The sequence below is a fragment of the Peromyscus maniculatus genome, chromosome 7, assembly GCF_049852395.1.
Source record: "Peromyscus maniculatus bairdii isolate BWxNUB_F1_BW_parent chromosome 7, HU_Pman_BW_mat_3.1, whole genome shotgun sequence".
Lineage (NCBI taxonomy): Eukaryota > Metazoa > Chordata > Mammalia > Rodentia > Cricetidae > Peromyscus > Peromyscus maniculatus.
Genome location: NC_134858.1, coordinates 96,686,769 through 96,709,226, shown reverse-complemented (window position 1 = coordinate 96,709,226; position 22,458 = coordinate 96,686,769). Strand labels below are relative to the sequence as shown.

Genomic DNA, 22,458 nt, shown 5'->3' with positions numbered 1-22,458 from the left:
TCTGCCTACCAAGTGCTGGAATTAAAGGCGTGCGCCACTATAGCCGGCACTTATTTTAAGTGTGTGTGTGTGTGTGTGTTTGTGTGTGTGTGTGTGTGTCCGTCCACCCACCCGTCCATGTCTATCTGTGTCTGGGGTGCATGCTTGTATGAGTGTGTATATGCCATGTTAATGGAGGTGCCCAAGGAGGCCTGAAGAGATGGTTGTGGACTGCCCTTTTTAGGTGCTAGGAACTGACTTGAAACTTCTGGAAGAGCAGCAAGAACTCTTAGCCTGCTGAGTCATTCCATGTGTAGAATCCCTTTAAAGAGTCACCAAGTAGGCCAGGCTCAAGGAAGATAATCTCTTTCTGTGAAGTTAGCATATCTAATCACCAGAGCTCAGTCCATCACAGTTACAGGATCAGAAGTCATACAGGGTTCTGTGAGATCCAAGCAGAAAGCTCGAGATGCTCAGTGATGACTCACTACTCTCTGGCTACACTGGATTGTGTCCTAGCTTGACAAGGGGGTGGGATTCTGTGGGTCTGGATTCTTGGTCTGTCTTTGCCCAGTTCTGTTTTTTCATCTTTTGTGTATACAGTTTTGTTTGGTTTTTGTGAGTGTCTTACGTGGTCCAGGCTGGTCACAGACTCACTATGTAGTTAAGGATGACCTTAGACTCTTGGTCCTCCTGTCTCTATTTCCCAAGTGCTGGGATTAAGGCATGTGCTGCCACACATATGTACATCCTACTGTTGAGCAGATGCCTCAGCTGACTGTTGCTCACAGTACAGAAGATCCCATTAGGCAGTCAGAGTATAGAGAGAAGCCAGGAGCTGCCCCAATGGGCAAGCATCTTCTGACTGTTGGAGGCAGCAGAGATTTCACCCGTGTTTCACTCTTCTTTTTCTTTTCTATTAAATTAAGTTTTTTTCTTTTATCTGTTATGTGCACATGAGTGTAGGCACATGGAATTTGTGTGGAGCTCAGGACAACTTTGGGGAGTAGGTGGGTTCCCTCCTTCCTCTGTGGTTCTGAGGACTGACCTCAGGCAGGCAGGCTTGTGTGGGAAGCACTTTTTACCCCCTGAGCTCTGGCCCGCTCTTGTACGGTGGCCACAGCAGAAGCAGAGACAGCTTCAGGAATGGGCAGCTTCAGGAATGGAATATCTTAAATCTCAAGTTGAAGTTTCTTTTCCATTAGAGGTGTTGTAATCTGAAGAATATGGTACATCATCATGAGCTTAGCTTGCAAAAAATACGCATGAATAAAACTCCAGCATTCTGGTTAGATAAAGAAGATATTTGGGTTACAAAAAAATACTTGGAAGATTGCAGGTCGAGAGCAGCTTAAAGCTTGGCTAAGTTTCATATGCTGTTCAGCTTATTCCTTGACTGTGCATATGAGGATCTGAGTTTTCAATCTCATACTGGTGTGTGTGTATGTGTGTGTGTGTGTGTGTGTGTGTGTGTGTGTGTGTGTGCGTGCGCGCGCGCGCGCGCGCGCGCGCGCGCATGCGTGCAGGAAGCCCTACAGAAGCACTGAAGGCCTGGTGAGCACTGGAACTGGAACTGACAGAGAAGGCTCATTGAAATGCCTCAGATATAAAGGCAAGGCTCTGCATTGGATGTGCACATAACCCACCATTTTATTCCTAATAGAATGTCTGAGGTCAGTTCAGAAGCACTTAGAGTGGAAAGACCTGAGAAAATCCCAAGTTGTAAGGACAGTGACAGTGATCAGATGCAACGTTGAGGTGATTCATGTCACAGAGACGTTAAAGCAGTTGTTATGGATAAGTTCCTGCAACCAAGGGCAAACACAGATTCTAAACAGAACATGAAAAAGAAGAAACCAGCTCAAGCTGCATGATGACACACTTTTGTGATCCCATTACTTGGGAGGCTGAGGCAGGGGGATATTCCAGGCCAGCCTGGGCTATATAGCCTGACTTGTCTCCAAAATAAACAAAAATTTGAATCAAGAATTAGAAGTTAAGTGAGGCATGATGGCTCTTGTCTATAATCCTAACACTTGGGAGGTAGAGCAGGAAAATGGAGAGTTCAGGGTCATCTGCTAAGTTGAACTCTAGACCAGCCTGGGATATAGCAACTGTCTCAAAACCCTAACCCAAACTGAAGAGTGCAGTATATTAAATTTTATGAATTAACTAAATAAATTCAGTTGCAGAATGGTATTAAGAAGGAAAGTGTTAATGAACTCAAAGATTAATCAATAGATTTTGCACCACAGAGGAAAAAAGAATGGTGGGCAGACTAGCATACATTTCAAGGATTGTGAGGCAGTCCCAGAAGGTCTAACAGACTTGTGCTCTGGGTTTCAGAAGGAGAAGAAAAGGGTACAACTCAGAAAAACCATTTAAAGAAGTAACACAGGAAGCCTTTTTATGTTGGCAAAGGATGTAAGCATGCAGAGTTAAGAAACTGGCTGTACCCAAACATGATACAGGCGTATTCTGCATTACATATATTAGTCGTTCATCACAATAGCTCCTAGCTTTTGTGATGTGGTTTTTATGTGGGTTTCAACACCTCTAATCATTTGAAATATGTAGAAAAACATTGAAGCTCTATCATTTTATCTCCCTCCTTTATTGTCTGGAACACTAAATACTTTGTGTGATGAGTTTGCATGTTTAATATAGCTATCACTAACATCGCCACATGCCTGGGTAGTTTTCCTCTCCTAAGTCAGAACAAAGCATCCTCTTGACAGATTGTGATGTAACAAATTAACATTTGGTCTCTGGCACAAAGCTTCTAAAGCCCATGTCATTTCCTGAATGATAGGAGAATCGTAGTTGTTGGGCAGGGGGACAAGTTGGGCAGTGTGGGGATAGGATCTCATGTAGCACAGGCCTGCTTTCAGCTCCCTCTATTCCTGCCTCCACATCTCAAGTGCTGGGATCATGGGAGTATCCCATGTCTGACTAGAACATCTTTTATTATAAAATTTGACCGAGTCCCCAGTTCTGAGAGCTTCCAAACCCCTTGATGTCTGTGTAGTGGTGGAAGAGTTTCGTCTTCTTGTTTTGTCAGTTTTGTTGTTAAATTCATGAATTTTCTAGTAACCAGAAAGCTTCTACACAGCTCCAGGATAAAGGCTGGTTATCAGAGACACTAATCATGTGAATAGTGGGTTGTTAGTCTCCCTTGATGACCACAACATTAAGCAAGAGACTAGAGACTAACTTAATGACCAGTAGTAGTCAATGATTTAATTATTCATGTCGACTTTGGACTCAATAAAAGTTGTGGAATAATCATAAATTATTAATTTATTATTCAGTATAATAAATATTTATATTTATATATCATATATATTTGTTATATATAATATTTTATATTTATATATTATATAAAATATACTTAATAACTAAAAAATATAATAAATAAGAGTTGTGGAAAGGACTCAGCAGTTAAGAGTACTTGCTGCCCTTTTGGAGCACCCGCATGGCAGTTCACAACTGTCTGTTAACTGCAGTTCTGGGGGATCCAATCCTCTCTTACAACCCTCCATAACTAATTCTAGGGGATCTGGTGCCCTCTTTTGGCCTCCACAAACACCAGACTTGCATGTGGTGTGCTTACATACATACAGGGAAAACACTCATGCACATACATTAAAAATAAAAATCTTAAAACAGCAAAACTCTAGGGACGGAGAGATGGCTCAGTAGTTAAGAGTACTGACTGCGCTTCCAGAGGACCAGGGCTTCAATTCCCAGCACAGCATCCACATGGCAGCAAACAACCATCTGTAACTGCAGTTCCATGGGGTGCACAGACATATATTCAAGCAAAACATCTATACACATAAAATTAACAACAACTACAAAAACTTTTAACCAAGAGTTCACACGGACTCTGGGTTGGTGGGTACATCATCGGGCTGGTCATCCTTGTCCTTTTAAATAGTTACTAAAATAAACTGGTGGTCTTGCTCCCCACAGCTTGTGAACCATTACACTGAATTACTAGACTTTGGGGACAGGGTTGTAGGATCCCTCAGTTAATTACCAGTTGATCAGAAGTATTGATGAGACCTGGCAACTGAAGTGGGGAGGAGTCTTACGGATCTCAGCCTATAATTAGTGTCAGAATTGAATTGTAGGCATCCACGTAGGAAAAAACCTACACAGATTTGGTGCCTAAAGCATCTGAGTGTAGAGGAAATAGGTTCTCCTTTGGATAAGTGATTAGGAATACAAAGAGATAACTGTATAAAAGGTGGGAACTCACCCTTTTCACGCTACCGATCTCTTTTTGTGTCTAATGCCTAAAGGCAGAAAGTAGTGGACCAGAGTGTGGAACAAGAAGGAAGTTAAGGTGTTGATGTTGTGAAAAGATTCAAATCATGCCCAACACAGCATTTTTAATGGGTGGGTTTAGGGGTGCAGCCTGTATGTTGGCTTGGCGCCTCCTGCTCTGGCACGGTGGCCAGTCCTTTGCATGATTACGCCCATGTCTCTTGCTTTTCTAATGTCTTAGGGCTTGTGAAAAAGGGTTTCATAGCTTTACTGCAGTCAGATAATAAAACGTGACTATGATGCACGGTGACACTTTAAAAGTCTTTGTTTTTGAAAATACTGAAACAGACTCAGAAACAGGGCAGGGTGTTTGTTTGTAAACAAATTTTCATTGTGTTAGTTTTAGAAAAAAAATTAAAACCATTTTTCCAAAAACAAAAACTTAGTTACAAGATTCTAAATTTAAAAAAGTGTTTTTCATCGTTTCATTATAGAACATTTAAAATATCTACTTATTTTAACCATTTTTCAACTTTAGTCATTTTAATGAGTTACCAGATTCCTCAAGCAGAAATAATCTTAATGACTTTCTCTTAAGTAAATCATAAAGGGACTATAAAATAATGCTTTTTAGTCTGCCCAGCATAGACTGTTTCTGTAGAGTGTGTAGGTTTTTATTGTTACAGGCCCGAGTTAGATTAGTTCCTTGTTACACCTGTCTCTCTGTCTCTTCACAATCAGCACAGGACTTCTAGTCAATTGTACTTGTGACTTTTGGGCTTTCTAAGCCATGCCATCCACGTTTGTTGGTGCAGATAAAACTATACTTCTTTGTGTGGAGACAGTGTCTCGCTAGGTAGCCCTGGCTGGCCTAGAATTTACTCTGTGGCCCAGGTTGGCTTTGAATTCACAGTCATCTTCCTGCATCTGCCTCCTGAGTGTAGGGGTTAAAGGTGCTCTGTCTTGTTTTGCTTTAAAGCTATTTATTATTAAGTGATATTTATTCAGCATTTATGTGGTAGTTGCTTGTTTTCATTTCTCAATGTCTGTCCAGACAACACAAGATGGTAGGATTTTAAAGCTAGATTCTCTTTATAAACAAGCCCTTGGAAAGTATTCACTTTTAAATTTATAATTTACTGAATTTGTTATATTTAAATTCTGTATATAAAAGGTAACAAGTACACATAATTGTAAGGTCATTGGGAATAAAAAATATTTATAATAAATCTCAGTTTCCAACTTCCCACAAGACAGATGCAAAATGTATTTTATATTCTTTATTCATGATTTGTCTAGCCACTTTCAAAAACGGTTCGTAGGAATCACGTGTTCTTTTCCTATAATGTATACAGTAAGTTTTGACTTTTAAAACATAATAAGGGTATTTAATTCACAAATAGTAAAAGTCTTGGTAGGTGTGGGGATATAGCTCAGTAGATAGTTTTCCTTCCACGCACAAAACTGGGTTCATTCCACAGCACTACATAACTAGGTGTGATGGATCCCATTGGTAATTCTGTCATCTGGGACATGGGGACAAGGAGATCCCAAGGTCATGTTTATGTGTATAACGAGATAAAGGCCAGCCTGAGCTACATGGGACACTGTCTTTAAAAAAAAAAAATGTATTATAACTGGGCAGTGGTGGCACACACCTTTAATCCCAGCACTTGCCTTGTAGAGGCAGGTGGGTCTCTGTGAGTTCAAGGCCAGCCTGGTCTACAGATCAAGTTCCAGGACAGCTAAGGCTACACAGAGAAACTCTGTTTTGAAAAACAAACAAACAAAAACAAAACAAAAAAATGTATTTATACGTAAGTGTGTGTGTGTGTGTGTGTGTGTGTGTGTGTGTGTATGTATGTATGTGTGTATGCATGCGTGTGCGTGCACAGTTAATTGGTAGGTGGGCTGCATATTTAGCTGTCTCTACAGCTGTTGGACAAAACAGGGAAAATGGTCAGCTATGATAATCATAATGTCCTAACATAATCCAGTTATTAATGAGCTTGCAGTTGATGATGCCATCAATTGAAAAAGGTATGTTCAGTGACTCATTGTGAAACAGATACAAGGGTGATACTGTTAGTATCATATGTAAACCATAGGTGGGTTGAAGTGCAGGTGACCGTGCAGTTGAACAGAACCATTATTGGAGATCCCAGCCTGTTCAGGCGACTACACTTGGACATGTGGTAATTTATTTTTATTTGAATGGTGATATTTAAATTTTCCAAAGAAATACATATTGTGTCCTTGGAAAACTTCTTTATGCACGTGCATTGGCTTAAAACTGGGTTTAGGGTAGGATTAGGCAGAAGACACTTCCTTCTGCTTGTTTAGTAGGCAGGATAGCTGGGCATGGTAGAGCATGACTGTGGTACCAGCATGGAGGAGGCAGGATGGTCAGGAGTTCAAAAAAACATAAGGAGCTCTAGAGAGATGGTTCAGTGGTTAAGGGCACTGTCTGCTTTCCAGAGAAGCCGAGTTCAGTTCCTGGCACCTACATGGCAATTCCCAGCCATATCTAACTCTAGCTCCAGGGATCTGACACCTTCTGACTTCCACAGACAAGCACCAATATAAACAAATCTTCTAAAAGAGTAAGTGATTAAGGAAATAAAGATCAGCTGAGCTCAGGGTCGAGTTCCATGATTATGTAATGAGTAGATGTATATTAATGCTACAGGCTGATGCCATATGGACAGGTCTGGGAATAAGTTGATTCAAGGTCATTTGCCTCCAGAAGTGTGTCATTGGGCCATGTACGGTGTGGCTCTGCCTAGTGCCTGTCGGGGTGTTGTGTTGCCGTGCTGGGGCTCACATCGGGAGGCCTTGCTGCATTCAGCTGGTGCGCTCCACCACCCTGATTGCTGTTTTTCTTCTCCTTTTGCTCCTCACTCTTTTTTAAGTTGGGCACTTTTGGGTTTGAGACAGGGTTTCTATGTTTAGCCCTGGCTGTCGTGGAACTTACTCTGTAGACCAGGATGGCCTGAAACTCAGAGTTCTGCCTGCCTCTGCTTCCCAAGTGCTGGGATTAAAAGCGTGAGCCACCACCACCCTGCTAAACTGGAGGTTTTATTAAAGTTTGGGGCTTCAGCATGAGGATTGGGACAAAGAGGTGCTCAGAAGAAACTCAGATGTGCCCCAATACTGAGTACAGACCCCTCAAAGGAGAGCCCTGTCTCTCTTCTGAGGTGATCCCTGGAGCTTACTGGCCAGCCAGCCATGCTGAATTAATAAGGTCCAGCTTCACTGAGAGAACCTGCCTTAAAATTGTACAATGGAAAGCGAAAGAGGAAGACACCCAGTGTAGACTTTTTTTCCTGTGCGCGCGCATACACACACACACACACACACACACACACACACACACACACACACGCACACACACACACAAGTGACTGGATGAAGTTAATTCATTTTCATTTTCATTTCCCATGGCATTTCTTGTTGGATTGGCAAGCAGTTCCGGTATGCCATGTCAAGGTACTACTGAAGGTACAGGAATAGGATAATTAGAGAAGAAAGATGTCCATTTTCATTTAGTGCAGTGCTGGGAGTCAAACTGGAGGCTTTGTGAATGCTAGTAGGCAAGCTGTCCCGTCCCTAGGACAGCTGAGTACATCTTATTAAACATTCACATATTCTCTGCATTGTCCTGTGAATCTTGTGATGTGGGGGGCAATTATACATATCGTTAGAATATCTCTAGCTGTCTGTTGACAAGTAATGACAAATTCATGTTGTTTTTCCTATTGTTTGTTTTGTTTTTCTAAGATAGGATTGATCTCACGTCGTCCAGGCTGGTCTCATACTTACTCATACATTTCGAGGCTGGCCTTGAAATCCTATCCTTCCTGCTTCTGCCTCCTCTTCTGGTTTCTTTAGTCCCATTCCTCCATGGAGACCACTGGGGTTTTGACGAGTATCTGATGTTGTAGCTGCTCTTCTCACTAATGGGACCCGGGATTAGCTCACCGCCGTGTAGTGAGTGCTCACTGACGTCTGTGTGCAAGTGTCTAACGTGGCCGCACTGCTTTCCAGGGTTCTCTCGGCCTGGAGAGGGGCCCCGCAGTTGTGCCTCCCTCCTGATTGTTTCCCTCTCCCTTCACAGGTTCATGTCAGAGCTGGTCTTTTTCATGGAACTGAGCTCCTGTGTAAGACTGTTGTAAGCTCAGAGATATCAGGAAAAAATGACCATATTTGGAATGAACAACTGGAATTTGATATTAATATTTGTGACTTACCAAGAATGGCTCGATTATGTTTTGCTGTTTACGCTGTTTTGGATAAAGTGAAAACGAAGAAATCAACAAAGACTATTAATCCCTCTAAATATCAGACCATCAGGAAAGCTGGGAAAGTGGTAATGATATAATATTCAGAAAATTGTTTATGTAGTAGGATATTTCAAGGCTCTGATGTAATTACAGAGGTTAAGTTCTTTCATGTGACTTAAACCCTAAGAACTAGTTCCAAGAAGATGATGAAGTTCCATGTTTGTGTCTTTTTTATGTTCTTTTCTCCAATTTATTTGAGGCGATTTCATGCTGCAGTGTCCTCCTACAGAAGCACAAAACCTAGAGTGGCCCAGCGCTCGCTCTGTAGCTCAGGCTGGCCTTGAACCCACTGCGACACTCCTGCCTCAGCCTCTGTGTGATGGGACTGGCAAGTATGGCCACTGAACCTGGAAAGTGATGACGTTTTTAAAACAGCTAGTCTGTAGTACCTTAACTAAATTTCCAAGTATATATGTATTTGAAAACTAAGATTTTTTTTTTAAATTTTAGAAAGATCATAGATTGACCTCACTCAGCACACTTGATGTGACTTTAAAACACAAACGCATGACTGGACATTAGTTTGGGATGAAGTAAGAATATTTGTACTAATGTGAAAGTCAAGCCTTTTGTTATAGACAGCCTCTGCTCCTGCTTTGCTGTCTCCTTAGTATAAACAAGCTTAGTTTTCAGAACCCCTTAAAGGATGTTAGAGTTGTCAAGTGGTCGTCTTCCATATCTCTCCTTCCTCAGCTTCCAGGGCAGGGATTGCAGGTGTGAGTCCCCACATGACACCAGTGCCTCCCTCTTAGCAGTAGAGTAATTCCTGCAGTATCCAGAGGCCTAGCTTCCGCCCATGCTAGATTTACTGTACCACCCACATTATAGTCATCATTTAAAAACAGGAAACAAAATTTTCTATTTGGTGGGCATACTGTTTTATTGTGGCATATTAATTGGCCTGTAGAATTTTTCTTAATAGTTATAAAGATAATTGAAATTGCTCTCATCTATACCTTTTCATTTTGCATAAATTTTTTGAAATTACCTAGAACTTCTGAAATTTCTAGTGTTAACATTGGAATGGGGGCATGAGCATTGTCATGCCTTGAAGTCCATTCTGGGTTTATTTATGTTATGATGCCTTTTTCAACAGCATTATCCTGTAGCTTGGGTAAATACGATGGTTTTTGACTTCAAAGGACAGCTGAGGTCTGGAGACATAATACTGCACAGCTGGTCTTCGTTTCCTGGTAAGATTTACATTCTAAGGGCAGCCACTAGTGCTGGAGAGAGCGGCTAGCGTTTTACTGGTGCATTACTCAGTGTTTCTTTGGTTTACTGTTGTATTTCAGTAAAGAAATTGTCTTTGTTATTTATTCTTTTTGTTGTTTTGTTTTGTATTTGAGACAAGATCTCTTTGTGCTGACCTGGAACTCACTCTATAGACCAGGCTGGCCTCAGACTCACAGAGATACATCTGCCTCTGCCTTCTGAATCCTGGGATTAAAGGCGTGCACAACCATTTCCAGCTGTTATTTATTCCAAAATTGACTTACAGTGACTATTTTGTTGTAACATGAAGTTCTTGAGTGTATATTTTTTATTTCAATGTGTTCTTGTTTTAAACATTTTATTTTTGTAGGCTTTTAAGGAAGCCTCCTAAGTAACAGTGTCTTCTGTAACAAGCTTTATTGCTCATAGTTGTCCCCGTGAATGAGCACTCCAGAGAGTTAGAAAACAGTAAAAGCATTTGTTTTCCAGTTAGATTTAGCTTGATGATCAAGATAAATGAAGTCCTTTGCATATGTCTAAAGGCTTACTGATGCAATTTATTAAACTTTCTCAAGTGACACAACTTTTAGGGACATTTTCATGAAAGAAAACCAGTTCTAGACTTTTGTTTTTTGTTTGTTTAATTACTTTATTTTAGTTTTATTATTTTGGATTTTTTTGGGGAGGAGGGGCGGGGGACAGGGTTTTTCTGTGTAGTCCTGGCTGTCCTGGAACTCACTCTGTAGATCAGGGTGGCCTTGACCTCATAGAGATTCACCTGTCTCTACCTCCCAAGTGTTGGGATTAAAGACACACACCTCCACCACCCAACCAGACTTTTGTTTTTTTAAAGTTTACTGTCAAAAACATTTTCTTAAGAATCCAAATTGTTTGCATGTTTTAGATGAGCTGGAAGAAATGCTGAATCCCATGGGCACTGTGCAGACAAACCCGTATGCTGAAAATGCAACTGCCTTGCATATTAAGTTTCCAGAGAATAAAAAGCAGCCTTATTATTACCCTCCCTTCGATAAGGTAAGCTAACTAAAAGGCCACTATGCATGAAGGAATTGAATTCTTCCTGGATGTAAATGTTTGGTCCAAGCTCAGTGTGTCTAGTTCTTTCAAAACTCTCCAAACATTGATACTGTTATCCAGTGGAAGGCTGTGCAGTTATGGCAATTGATTTTGGCTTATCGCAGACCAAGTGAAAGGTGGTGTCTCTGCAGTTCAGGGGCCGTGTTTATAAAGAGGGATTTAATTGTTCTGAGCTCTTTTCTGATGTAAAGAGTCTCTTAAGTGTATTCACACATAACTCTGAATGTGTAATGTGTTCTGTGAAACATGCCTGGCATGTTGATTCAGAGATTAAAGGTACAATGAAAGAAGAGACGATTAATGCTGAGTATTACTATTATCAGGACTTTGAGGGTAGTGGCTTTTAAGACAGTGTCTCACTCTAGCCAGCATGAGCTGTTACAGAGCTATATACTCAACCCCAGAGGTGGTTTTAGAGTATTATGCAAATTAATTATGTAATTTAACGTTGCTTTCTTCATTTGTACTTTAAGTGAATTGTATCCACCCAGGAGCCAATTTTTCATTACAAGGTCTTTAAGAAGGTTATTCTGCCCAGCATGGTGCCTCACACTATAATCGAGCAGAGGTGACATTGAGGCAGGGGGATTGCCAGTCCCTGCCTCAAAACCCCGCTTGGTTACATATAAAGCGGCTCTTTCTCAAAAGCACTAAACGTTTTTGAAAAGCTGTGGATCACCACATTACACACGTGATAATGGAGGCAAATTACTTAGGCCTGCAGATTACTCAGTCACAGGCCATGGAACTTCTGATTCTTTCCTCCTTCCCCCGAGTCAGGCAGTTCCAATTCTTTCAAGAATATGAGCCCTCTGTATAAACTTAGGGAGTTGAAAAATACTTTTCAGCTTCCACTATGTCATTCCTGCTACATTATTTTTAATGGCAGTGCTGGGGATCAGACCCAAACGTTAGGAAACGCTCTACCACTGAGCCCTACCTCTACCAAGCCTAGGCTTCCACTCTTCGACGTTATTCCACTAAATAAACGTTTGCTTTTTCCCTCCTCTCCCCTATTGCCCTTTTCCGTCTCCCCACATCCCTGCGGTGCGTGTAGCTGAACTGGGCTCAGACTTGCTCCCCCCCCTCTCTGTTGTCAAGAGAAACACTGGGTTTTTGTTGTTGTTTTATTTTTAAAATTTGTTTCCGTTTGTAAAGCCTAAAAGTGCCAAGTGTGTGCAGTCTCTTGTAATCCAAGTGCAAAGTAATTATTAACATTGAAAATTTTACAAATATCAGGCCCACAATTTAACTTTCATTACTATATTTAAAACAGATCATTGAGAAGGCAGCCGAGATTGCCAGCAGTGACAGCGCTAACGTGTCAGTAAGTACCAAGCTTCATCTGGCCTTTCCCGCTACAGAGCTGTGTCAGTGTGAGGGGCCGACACCTCACCTGTTGTAATGATGTGTGGGAGACACAACTCCAAAGCAGTCTCACATCCCAGCGCTGGCTAAATGTAGCTCAGTTTCTGGTGCCTTGGATGTGAGCGGCAAACCCTTTTCTGAACAGGTTCTGGGTTAGTGGCCCACAGTAGATGCTATCGCACCTCATAGATTTCCGGTACTATCTTAATGTAGTATCATTGAATTAACTTAGGAGGCCGTGTTCTTTCACATAGCAAAGCCAGTATAATATGAACTAGCTTCACAGTGAGGGACCTTTGTCTTCTCCCTGAGAACTCTGCCAAGTTGAGAATGTCATTTCTGTTTTATGATTTACTATTTATTTCTGTTCCAGCTCCTTTTTTTTTACTACATTACAAACAACAGAAGCATGGAAGCAAGACTAGAGTATATATATTTATTCTGAGACCTCTGTTAATATCTATCATAAATTTATTCTGGGGCGATTGTTAATATATGTGCTGCTCACACCTCCTGGGCTAGACCCTGGACACAGGCATGCGCATACACACACACACACACACACACACACACACACACACACACGCGCGCGGTGGGGGAGCTTATAAATAATTGTGAATTTATAAGAGAGGATATATTTAAGATATATTTAACCTAAAAGCAATAGTGCCATCTAGTGTTTGCACTTGGATTTAAAAACAGAACCTTTCTTACTATGTAGCTCATAAACTTAATATTGAGCAATGCAGAATTTTTAAAAGGATCCACTTTAATTAATCTTTGTACAAAATTTCAGTTTTGTGCTTCAACTGGTAAAGCTGACAGTTATAAATTCATTCATATAAGTTTGCTAAATGGTTGCCTGTGGTTTGCACAGTTAAATTCTATAACGAGTATTTTACTTTCTTAAGAGTCGTGGTGGAAAAAAATTTCTTGCTGTACTGAAAGAAATCTTGGACAGGGACCCCCTGTCTCAGCTGTGCGAGAATGAAATGGATCTTATTTGGACTCTACGGCAAGACTGCCGAGAAAATTTCCCACAGTCTCTGCCAAAACTGCTATTGTCGATCAAGTGGAATAAACTTGAAGATGTAGCTCAGGTAACAGAAGATCCTTCCCTCCCTCCCTTTCAACTTTCTCCTCCATCCCTTATCCCTCCTCCTCCTCCTTCTTTCCCCCAGATAACAAAAAAATCATTTCTGTAGCTGTGCGTGTGTGTGTGTGTGTGTGTGTGTGTGTGTGTGTGTGTGTGTGCTCTTGTGTGTCTGTATGTACATGTGTATACATTACTTGTATAAAGTGTCTTTCCACAGGAGTATTCTCATTGGCTGGATAAATTTTCTGGTTTTTTTTTTTTTATTACGTTTTAGTTTTTTCGAGACAGGGTTTCTTTGTGCAGCCCTGGATGTCATGGAACTCACTCTGGCCTCAAACTCAGAGGTCTGCCTGCCTCTGCCTCCTGAGTGCTAAGATTAAAGGCGTGCGCCACCACCACCATCACCTCCCGGCTGATTTCTTTTTAAAGATGGCTCTCACTGTGTAACTGTGGCTGCTCTCAAACTTTCAATCCTGTCTCAGCCCCACTGTCTCACTTAAGTGCTGAGGTTGCGGATATGCACCATGTTGCCTAGCTTGTTGGATAATTCCCTGCAGGAGCTACTTTTGATGTTTTAAATACTTACACGTGCTATGTACCATCCAGGAACTTTCAAGACTTCAGGAATCCTGGAATCTGGGTGGGGTAGCCATGCCCAATGTTAACAACCATTGTAACAGTATTTTGAGAACCACCATCTATCAAAGGGGGTGTAGTCAGATCCTGGGTACCTTCACCAGTTTCATTATAGGACCCCAAGTGCTTTTATTGTTGTTTTAGGCAGGGTCTTACTATGTAGCCCTGGCTAGACCAGAATTCCCCACACTGGCCTCAGACTCACTGACACCCCCCTGCCTCTGCCTCTGAGTGCTGGGTTTAAAGGCGTGCACCAGCATGCCTGGCTGAGTTGCTTTTGAGATAAGCAGCCAGATGAAGGAACATCTTGTGGTCACTGGAGTCTAATCGACATAGCTCTCTAGCCCAATAAATTGCTGTCAGTGGTACAGGATAATCAAGAACACCCAACAAGAGATAGCAAATACTGAAGAGCAAGCTTTGCCAAGTGCTGAGCTTTGCAAGGGCCATAAATCCTCTCCACCCGCCCCCTCTCCCTCAGATCAGTTTTCTTCCTAGCTGTCTGTCCCCAGGAGACTGCCCTGTAAATGTATCATGGCCACAGGAGGAGGGCTCTGCATTGCGCAGAGCCATGGCAGAGGCAGCTAAGAGTCCTCTCCAGATGACCCAGCTGTGGCCACATCTACACATCTTCCACATGTGGTTCCAGCTCCAATGTCCAGTTAGCATTTGTGAATAAGATTTATTATCCACTAAAAAGAAAGTAACCATTATTTAGTTTTCATGGATTACTTATATTTATTCTTATTGGAGGAACTCAAATGTGTTCTGATTAATAAAAGATTCTGTAAAGTAATAGATTTCTTTAAAAATTCATTTAAAACCAGCAGGACTTGGTGGCACATGCCTTTCATCTCAGCACTCGGGGGGCAGAGGCAGGTTGATCTCTGAGTTCTAGGATAGCCTGGTCTATAGAGTAAGTTCCAGGACAGCCAGGGCTATAAAAATCTGAAACCCTGCCTCAAACAAACAAACAGATAAATAATTCAATTTAAAGTTTGTAATTTTATGTTGAGTTATTAATCTCCTTAGTGGATAAGCCTTCAGTTAGCTTGAGACTTAACTTAATGTTTATACTTCACTATTTTTATTTATTTATTTATTTATGTATTTATGTATTTATTTATTTATTTATTTAGATTTTTCGAGACAGGGTTTCTCTGTGTAGCTTTGTGCCTTTCCTGGATCTCGCTCTGTAGCCCAGGTAGGCCTCAAACTCATAGAGATCCGCCTGCCTCTGCCTCTGAGTGCTGGGATTAAAGGCGTGCACCACCACCACCACCACCACCACCACCACCACCACCACCACCACCACCACCACCACCACCACCACCACCGCCCGGTTTATACTTTACTTTTACATGCTTCCTGGTTGTTTCTTTTTCCTTCTTCTTTTCTCCTTAAATTATGTGATGGCTATGGTTGTAGGAGCTACATCTGCAGTGTCTTACTCTGATCATTAAGCTTGTAGTAACCTTTTAAACATAATTATAGAATGTTCCAGAAACAAAAACAGTCTTTGTTAGTCTGCATCTGCCAGAATGTTTGAGACATCAATATTAACATTTTTCCTTACTTTTGACTCATCTCCATTCCCGTATGCCAGGAAAGATAAGTTACTTTTGTCCACCAAACTTCTGACTCAGTTTTAATTTTAAACAGCTTCAGGCACTCCTGCAGATTTGGCCCAAACTGCCCCCCAGGGAAGCGCTGGAGCTCCTGGATTTCAACTATCCAGATCAGTACGTCCGGGAATATGCCGTAAGCTGCCTGCGACAGATGAGGTATCTCTTTTATGGGACCATCCTGGGGCAAGGAATTGCCTGGGTGGGTAAGAAAGAGGGTGGCTCCTTGAGTGTTGCATAAGAAAGGTAAGCTCATTTGAGCTATGGTGGCCAGGTCATGTGGGGGGGGTCTCATCAGAGTGCCCTCTGCTGGCTCTGCACGAACAGGTTAGGGACAGTAAGCCACTCTTGGCCTTGACTATAGGAGGGAGTTCTGAAACCTTAGTTTCCAAATGCCGGCCCCAGGCCAACCCCAGAGGCCAGCTTTTCCGAGGTGAGCAGCCGTGTCTCTCTCCTTCGCAGTAGTCTACCCATCACCCTAAATAAAAAGGGTTAATATTTTATGATGGAGGCATGTTTGTTTGTTTATTTCAGAAAGGATCTCACAGGCTGCTCATGAACTGTGTAGCCCAGGCTAGCTACTAGCTAGCTAACTAGCTAGTTCTCAATCTCAGACTTATACTCTTGCCCCCAGTCTTGGCTTTAGATCTGTTTTAAATAGTTTGTTAGGCAGAAGAAACTATATAAACTTTCTAATAGTGATCTGAGAAGCAAAATCACATCTATAAGAGAAACATTTTTATACTTCTGTTTGTGGGTTTTTTCCTTTTTTACTGCTTATTTATTTATCATCATTATTATTATTATTAATTTTTGGTTTTCCAAGATTCTATGTAGCCCAGGCTGTCCCCAAACTCAGAGATCCTCCTGCCTCTGCCTTCTGAGTGCTGGAATTAAAGGTGTACATGATCACTATCTGACTTACACTTCTGTTTTTTATACTAGCTATTGGTCTTTATAAGTGGGCATGGATCTTCATAATTAATTAATTGATCAATTAAGATTGACGTATAGGTAGTTTTAAAAATGAAACCCCAGCTGCTTTGTCTGCCTGCATTTGCATGGGAGGCCTGATGAAAAACACTTTGTGCTCTGGGTTAAGTGTTCGATTTCGGAGGGAGATGCTAAAATAATCCTGTTGCCCCATATGGCTAATTCTGACACCTCCCCCTGGTAAATGTTAGTGCTCTGGGTTTTGTTTCTCACTTGATGCTGTGGTTTGACTCCAGATTCACCTCAGCTAGCCATTTTTGTAGCCAGTAGTTGGGAAGCACTGTGGACAGTGAGAGGGCTGGGTATTCTGACCTTAGAACCGCTGGGCTTGCCGGTGATGGCAGTGGCCTTGGCCAGAGTAAATTCAGTCCCTTTATGATAATGTATTATGCAGTGAAATCGTTATAATCCCTGCCTGAAGGTGCATTCATTTCCTTGGCCTTCAGGTTATTTGATATTAGGGTTTTGGTTGTTTACTGACATGAAAAAATGAATTACTTAAAACCACATGATAGCCAAAATAAATAAATCATTAAAGCTTTCATTTTAAAAATACTTGTTTGGCTAAATACAAAATACATCAGTGAGATCAGAGTTGTGCTCAGGGGCCTGTGGGTAGCTCAGGAAGTGAATGTCCTGAGTGACCCCTGGGACCCATGTAGAGGGAGAATGAGAGAATTTACTCCACCATGTTGTCCTTTGACCCCACACACACCACATACATGTCTCACACACAATAGAAATAAAGAATTTTGTTAAAGTAGCCATTTCGGGGCAGGGGCGTGACTCCTAGCTGATGCAATCATCAGTTGTAACAACTTCCAGGTTTGATAAGAATGTCCCATACATGTGTTCTTGCTGCTGGTCCCCCCTCCCTGCATCTGAAATCTGAATCTTTTATCTGAAATCAGTATTCCAATGTGGTGCAGTGAGTGTAAACATGTGAGAAGCCTGTGAGTTTGGCGGCGAGGGGTCTTTTTCTGGTACAGGTGCCTGAGCTTCTCCCTCTTTTGTTTCTTTCAGTGACGAAGAACTCTCTCAGTATCTTCTACAGTTGGTGCAGGTTTTGAAATATGAGCCTTTTCTTGACTGTGCCCTCTCTAGATTCCTGTTAGAAAGAGCACTTGATAACCGGAGGATTGGGCAGTTTCTGTTTTGGCATCTGAGGTAAGTCTTTCATGGTTCATGACAGACTTTAATAACTTTATTAGCTTTAATAACTAATCCAGTGGGGTTTAAGACATCAGTGGGGCCGTCAGAGGCTTCCTGGTTTCCGATCGATCTGTAGCATTTACACTGGTTAGTGGCCTCCCTTTTTCTTTTTCTTTTTTTCTTTTTTTTCCCTGTTTTTGTTTTGTTTTTTTTTCCTTTTATTTTATTTTACAATACCATTCAGTTCTACATATCAGCCACGGATTCCCTTGTTCTCCCCCCTCCTGCCCCCCTACCCTTCCCCCAGCCCACTCCCTATTCCCACCTCCTCCAGGGCAAAGCCTCCCCCGAGGACTGGGATCAACCTGATAGACTCAGTCCAGGCAGGTCCGGTCCCCTCCTCCCAGGTTGAGCCAAGTGTCCCTGCATAAGCCCCAGGTTTCAAACAGCCAACTATGCAATGAGCACAGGACCTGGTACCACTGCCTAGATGCCTCCCAAACAGATCAAGCCAATCAACTCTCTCACCTATTCAGAAGGCCTGATCCTTTTGGGGGCCCCTCAGCCTTTGGTTCATAGTTCATGTGTTTCCATTCGTTTGGCTATTTGTCCCTGTGCTTTATCCAACCTTGATTTCAACAATTCTCGATCATATAAACCCTCCTCTTTCTCACTAATTAGACTCCCGGCGCTCTACCCGGGGCCTAACCATGGATCTGTGCATCCAGATTCCTCAGTCCTTGGATGGGGTTTCTGGCACGACTATTAGGGTGTTTGGCCATTCCATCACCAGAGTAGGTCAATTCCAGCTGTCTCTCGACCATTGCCAGCAGTCTATTGTGGGGGTATCTTTGTGGATTTCTGTGGGCCTCTTTAGCACTTTGTTTCTTCCTTTTCTCATATGGTCTTCATTTACCATGGTCTCCTATTAGTAAAAATGGCAATTTTACCAAAAGCAATCTACATATTCAATGCAATCCCCATCAAAATACCAACACAATTCTTCACAGACCTGGAAAGAATAATACTCAACTTCATATGGAAAAACAAAAAACCCAGGATAGCCAAAGAATCCTGTACAATAAAACAACCTCTGGAGGCATCATGATCCCTGACTTCAAGCTCTACTATAGAGCTACAGTAATAAAAACAGCTTGGTATTGGCATAAAAACTGACATGTGGACCATTGGAATCAAATTGAAGACCCTGACATTCACCTGCACACCTATGAACATATAATTTTTAACAAAGAAGCCAAAAGTGTACAATGGAAAAAAGAAAGCATCTTCAACAAATGGTGCTGGCATAATTGGATATCATTGTGTAGAAGGCTGCAAATAGATCCATATCTGTCACCGTGCACAAAACTTAAGTCCAAGTGGATCAAGGACCTCAACATAAATCCAGCTACTCTGAACCTGCTAGAAGAGAAAGTAGGAAGTAGTCTTTTTTTTTTTTTTTTTTAATTTTTTTCCGGAGCTGAGGACTGAACCCAGGGCCCTGCACTTGCTAGGGAAGCGCTCTACCACTGAGCTAAATCCCCAACCCTGTGGCCTCCCTTTTTCATACCCACGCTCTACTTTGGTCATTTGGTCATTTCAAATCCAGACAACTATCCCATGATCCTTTCTGGATTTTAAACTAAAACTGGTAACATATAATAATATTTTCTAGCAAACTAATTTTTTTTTAAGTATTTAATACTTAGGTTTGCATATATGTTTTGATCAACTCCACCCTATTCCCCCCCCCCTCCAGTTACTCCTCTCTCCTCCAATTACTTTTCCTTTCCAACGTCAGGTGCTCTTTTTAAAAATAACTGAATTGTCTTAATATATGTTAGCCATGTGCTGATTTAGTTATTCCTTTCAGAAGTTTGTGGCTAATATATACTTTTAAATCTATTTTATTTTATGTGTATGGGTGCTTTGCCTGAATGTATAAACATACTTGTATAAACATGCCTGGTGCTTGTAGTGGCCAGCAGAGGGCACTGAATACCCTGGAACTGGTGTTACAGACAGTTATGAGCTGCCATGTGGGTGCTGGAAATGCAACCTGGGTCCTCTGGAAGAGCAGCCAGAGCTCTTAACCACTGAGCCATCTCTCCAGCTCTCGTTTGTGAATTCTGTTATTATCACTACTTTACTAAGTAAAGTCACAGTTTTACTAAGACAATAGTGATATTTCTTAGGTATTTTTACATTGTGTTTATTTACATGTCTTTCGACATGTGAGTACAGATGGCTATAGGGGCCAGAGGCCTAGGATCCCCCGAAGCTAGACTTACAGGCACTTGTTAGTCTTGGGTTCTCTGCAAGAGCACTACACGTACTTCACCTCTGAGCTGTCTCAGCCCATGTTTATGTATCTGTTTAACTTTGCGGTGCGGGACTTGAACACAGTCTGGCGAATGTTTAGCCAGTGTTCTACCATTGGGCTACATCCCGAGCCGTCACTTTATTATATTGACTAGGTCATTTCAGACACGTGAGCCTGCCTCACTGGTCAAGCAGCAGTCAAATAGGAATAAAAGCTAAAGTTGCCTCTGTTGACCATGAGAGCAGTGGGTTCCTCCTTTTTCCCCTCCTCATTTGCAGTTCACCATTGAAACAATTTTATCAGAAAAAAAAAATGCCTTCCTTTTTGGCTAAGATTTTCAAAGAAAGTATGAGCTCTGTAATTCTGTAGTATTAATTTTAGTGGATTTCCTCTGAAGCAGTTTCCTTGTTGGTAGATTTGTTTTCTTATTTATAATTTGTCTTCTCATCCAGTTCAGTAGTATTTTTAACTCCTCAGAGAATGACAAAATAAATATTCCTTCTTTTTTTCATATATTAATACCAATCTTTTTTGTTGTTTTGTTTTTTTGAGGTAGGGTTTCTCTGTGTAGCCCTGGTTGTCCTGAAACTCTGTCCACCAGGCTGGCCTTGAACTCACAGAGATCCACCTGCCTCTGCCTCCCAAGTGCTGGGATTAAAGGCGCGAGCCACCACCATCGGCTTTACACCAATTCTTCAAGTGAGAGAAGAAAAGTAGGGTCAGCAAGATGGTTCAGTGAGCAGTGGCTCTTGCTGTGCAAGCTTGGCAACCTGAGTTCAAGTCCCAGAACCCGTGTAAAGAAGGAAAAAGAAGCCCAACTCTCCACAGTTGTCCTCTGACCTCCACGTGCTCCCTGTGCCTTGTACCCCACTCACATGGTGCACACTTACCAACAACAGGCAGAGAGGGGAAAACTGGATAAGGCTAATTGAGGCATTGGTTTTACTGACCCCAGTCAAATAGACTAATTTTTCTGCCCAATTCTTTCTAAATTCCTGTTACATCTCTTTTCTCCTTCAGAAGACAAATCAAGTAAAATGTGAAGATGTTGGTTTGTTTCCATTACAGAATTAACTACTAAACACTCATAACTTCTGAGTCCTAACACTTAACAGATCAGGCTGTGACCATCTTCCTAGTAAGTGCTTGGGAGAACAGCTCCCGACCTACTTGGAATCAGAGTATTTCATAGTAGAATAAAGAAGGCAGTGTTCCTTTTCCGTGGTCTGAAGTGTTTGATAAACAAACCAATTGCATGTTGACTTCTGCAGGTCAGAGGTGCACATTCCTGCCGTGTCCGTACAGTTTGGTGTCATCCTAGAAGCGTACTGTCGAGGAAGCGTCGGGCACATGAAAGTGCTTTCCAAGCAGGTAGGAGCCTCTGTTTGAATTCAGTTCAATGCACAGCGATTGATAAGTTCATCAAATGCGATTTCTCTGACCACATACTCCATTGCCCTCTCAGTCACTTAACTTGATCAGTACTTTGTGGAGAAGGACCGAGTCTCATGAAGCCCAGGCTGACCTTGAGCTCACTATTTAGTCAAGGACGAGATGGTCAGGAGATCCTCCTGCCCCAACTTTTTGAGTGCGTGGTGCTGTGTCTTAATTTATGCTCTGCTGGGGATTGGGCTCAAAGCTTTGTGCTTGGTAGGCAAGCAGTCTGCCACGACACTCCTTCCCAGCCTTCAGCACATGCTTTTAGGGAAATCTGTCACATAGGACATTTCAGCAAGCTTAGAATTAAAGCGTAAATAAATACCAAATGCCACAATTAGCCAGGATTTCTCATATTTTCTATATTAATAGGATGCCTTAAATTTTAATGGTCTGTACATGTTTCATAATGGACATGAGGGAAGCAGTCTTTGACTCTGTTTTTCATGACCCTCAGTTACTCTTTCAAATATATTTATGTTTTAAAAGTTTTTACTCTTAAGTATAGTATTTATAGTGCGTATAATTCGTCACGTCTTTTAGACTGAGATTATTGAAGTATAAACCCCCAGGTACTATGATTTCTGTAATTCAGAATCTTTGTTACCTTTTCAAGCTATATGTTCATGCCTAAAATTGTGATATGCTCTTGCAGTCTGGAGGTATTGCTGATATTACTCTAAGTTATTAAATAATTAGCCTATGTCAAGAATTATACTGTTTATACTGTTTTATATGCTGTCTTATTTATTCTCCTGATAATTCACCAGTATGTATGTAAATCCCATATTGCCTTGAACTTGTAATGCTCCTGCCTCATCCCCTCCCCAAATGCTGAGATTACAAGAATGTGCCACCATTTCCAGCTCTTTTGCTTGTTAGAAAAAACGTCTAGGCTTTTCTGAGATGGCCGTGATACCT

General features: G+C 41.7%; 1 protein-coding gene across 1 annotated transcript in view; it reads left to right on the top strand.

The window, feature by feature from the left end:
* Nucleotides 1-22,458, top strand: part of Pik3cb (phosphatidylinositol-4,5-bisphosphate 3-kinase catalytic subunit beta) — a 117,725-nt gene that overhangs the window by 73,294 nt on the left and 21,973 nt on the right. The window contains exons 9-16 of the mRNA XM_076576883.1: nt 8,369-8,620; nt 9,691-9,787; nt 10,714-10,844; nt 12,184-12,234; nt 13,187-13,375; nt 15,670-15,791; nt 17,649-17,792; nt 21,372-21,471. Coding sequence (XP_076432998.1) covers nt 8,369-8,620; nt 9,691-9,787; nt 10,714-10,844; nt 12,184-12,234; nt 13,187-13,375; nt 15,670-15,791; nt 17,649-17,792; nt 21,372-21,471 — 1,086 coding nt within the window. The remainder of the gene's footprint in view (nt 1-8,368; nt 8,621-9,690; nt 9,788-10,713; nt 10,845-12,183; nt 12,235-13,186; nt 13,376-15,669; nt 15,792-17,648; nt 17,793-21,371; nt 21,472-22,458) is intronic.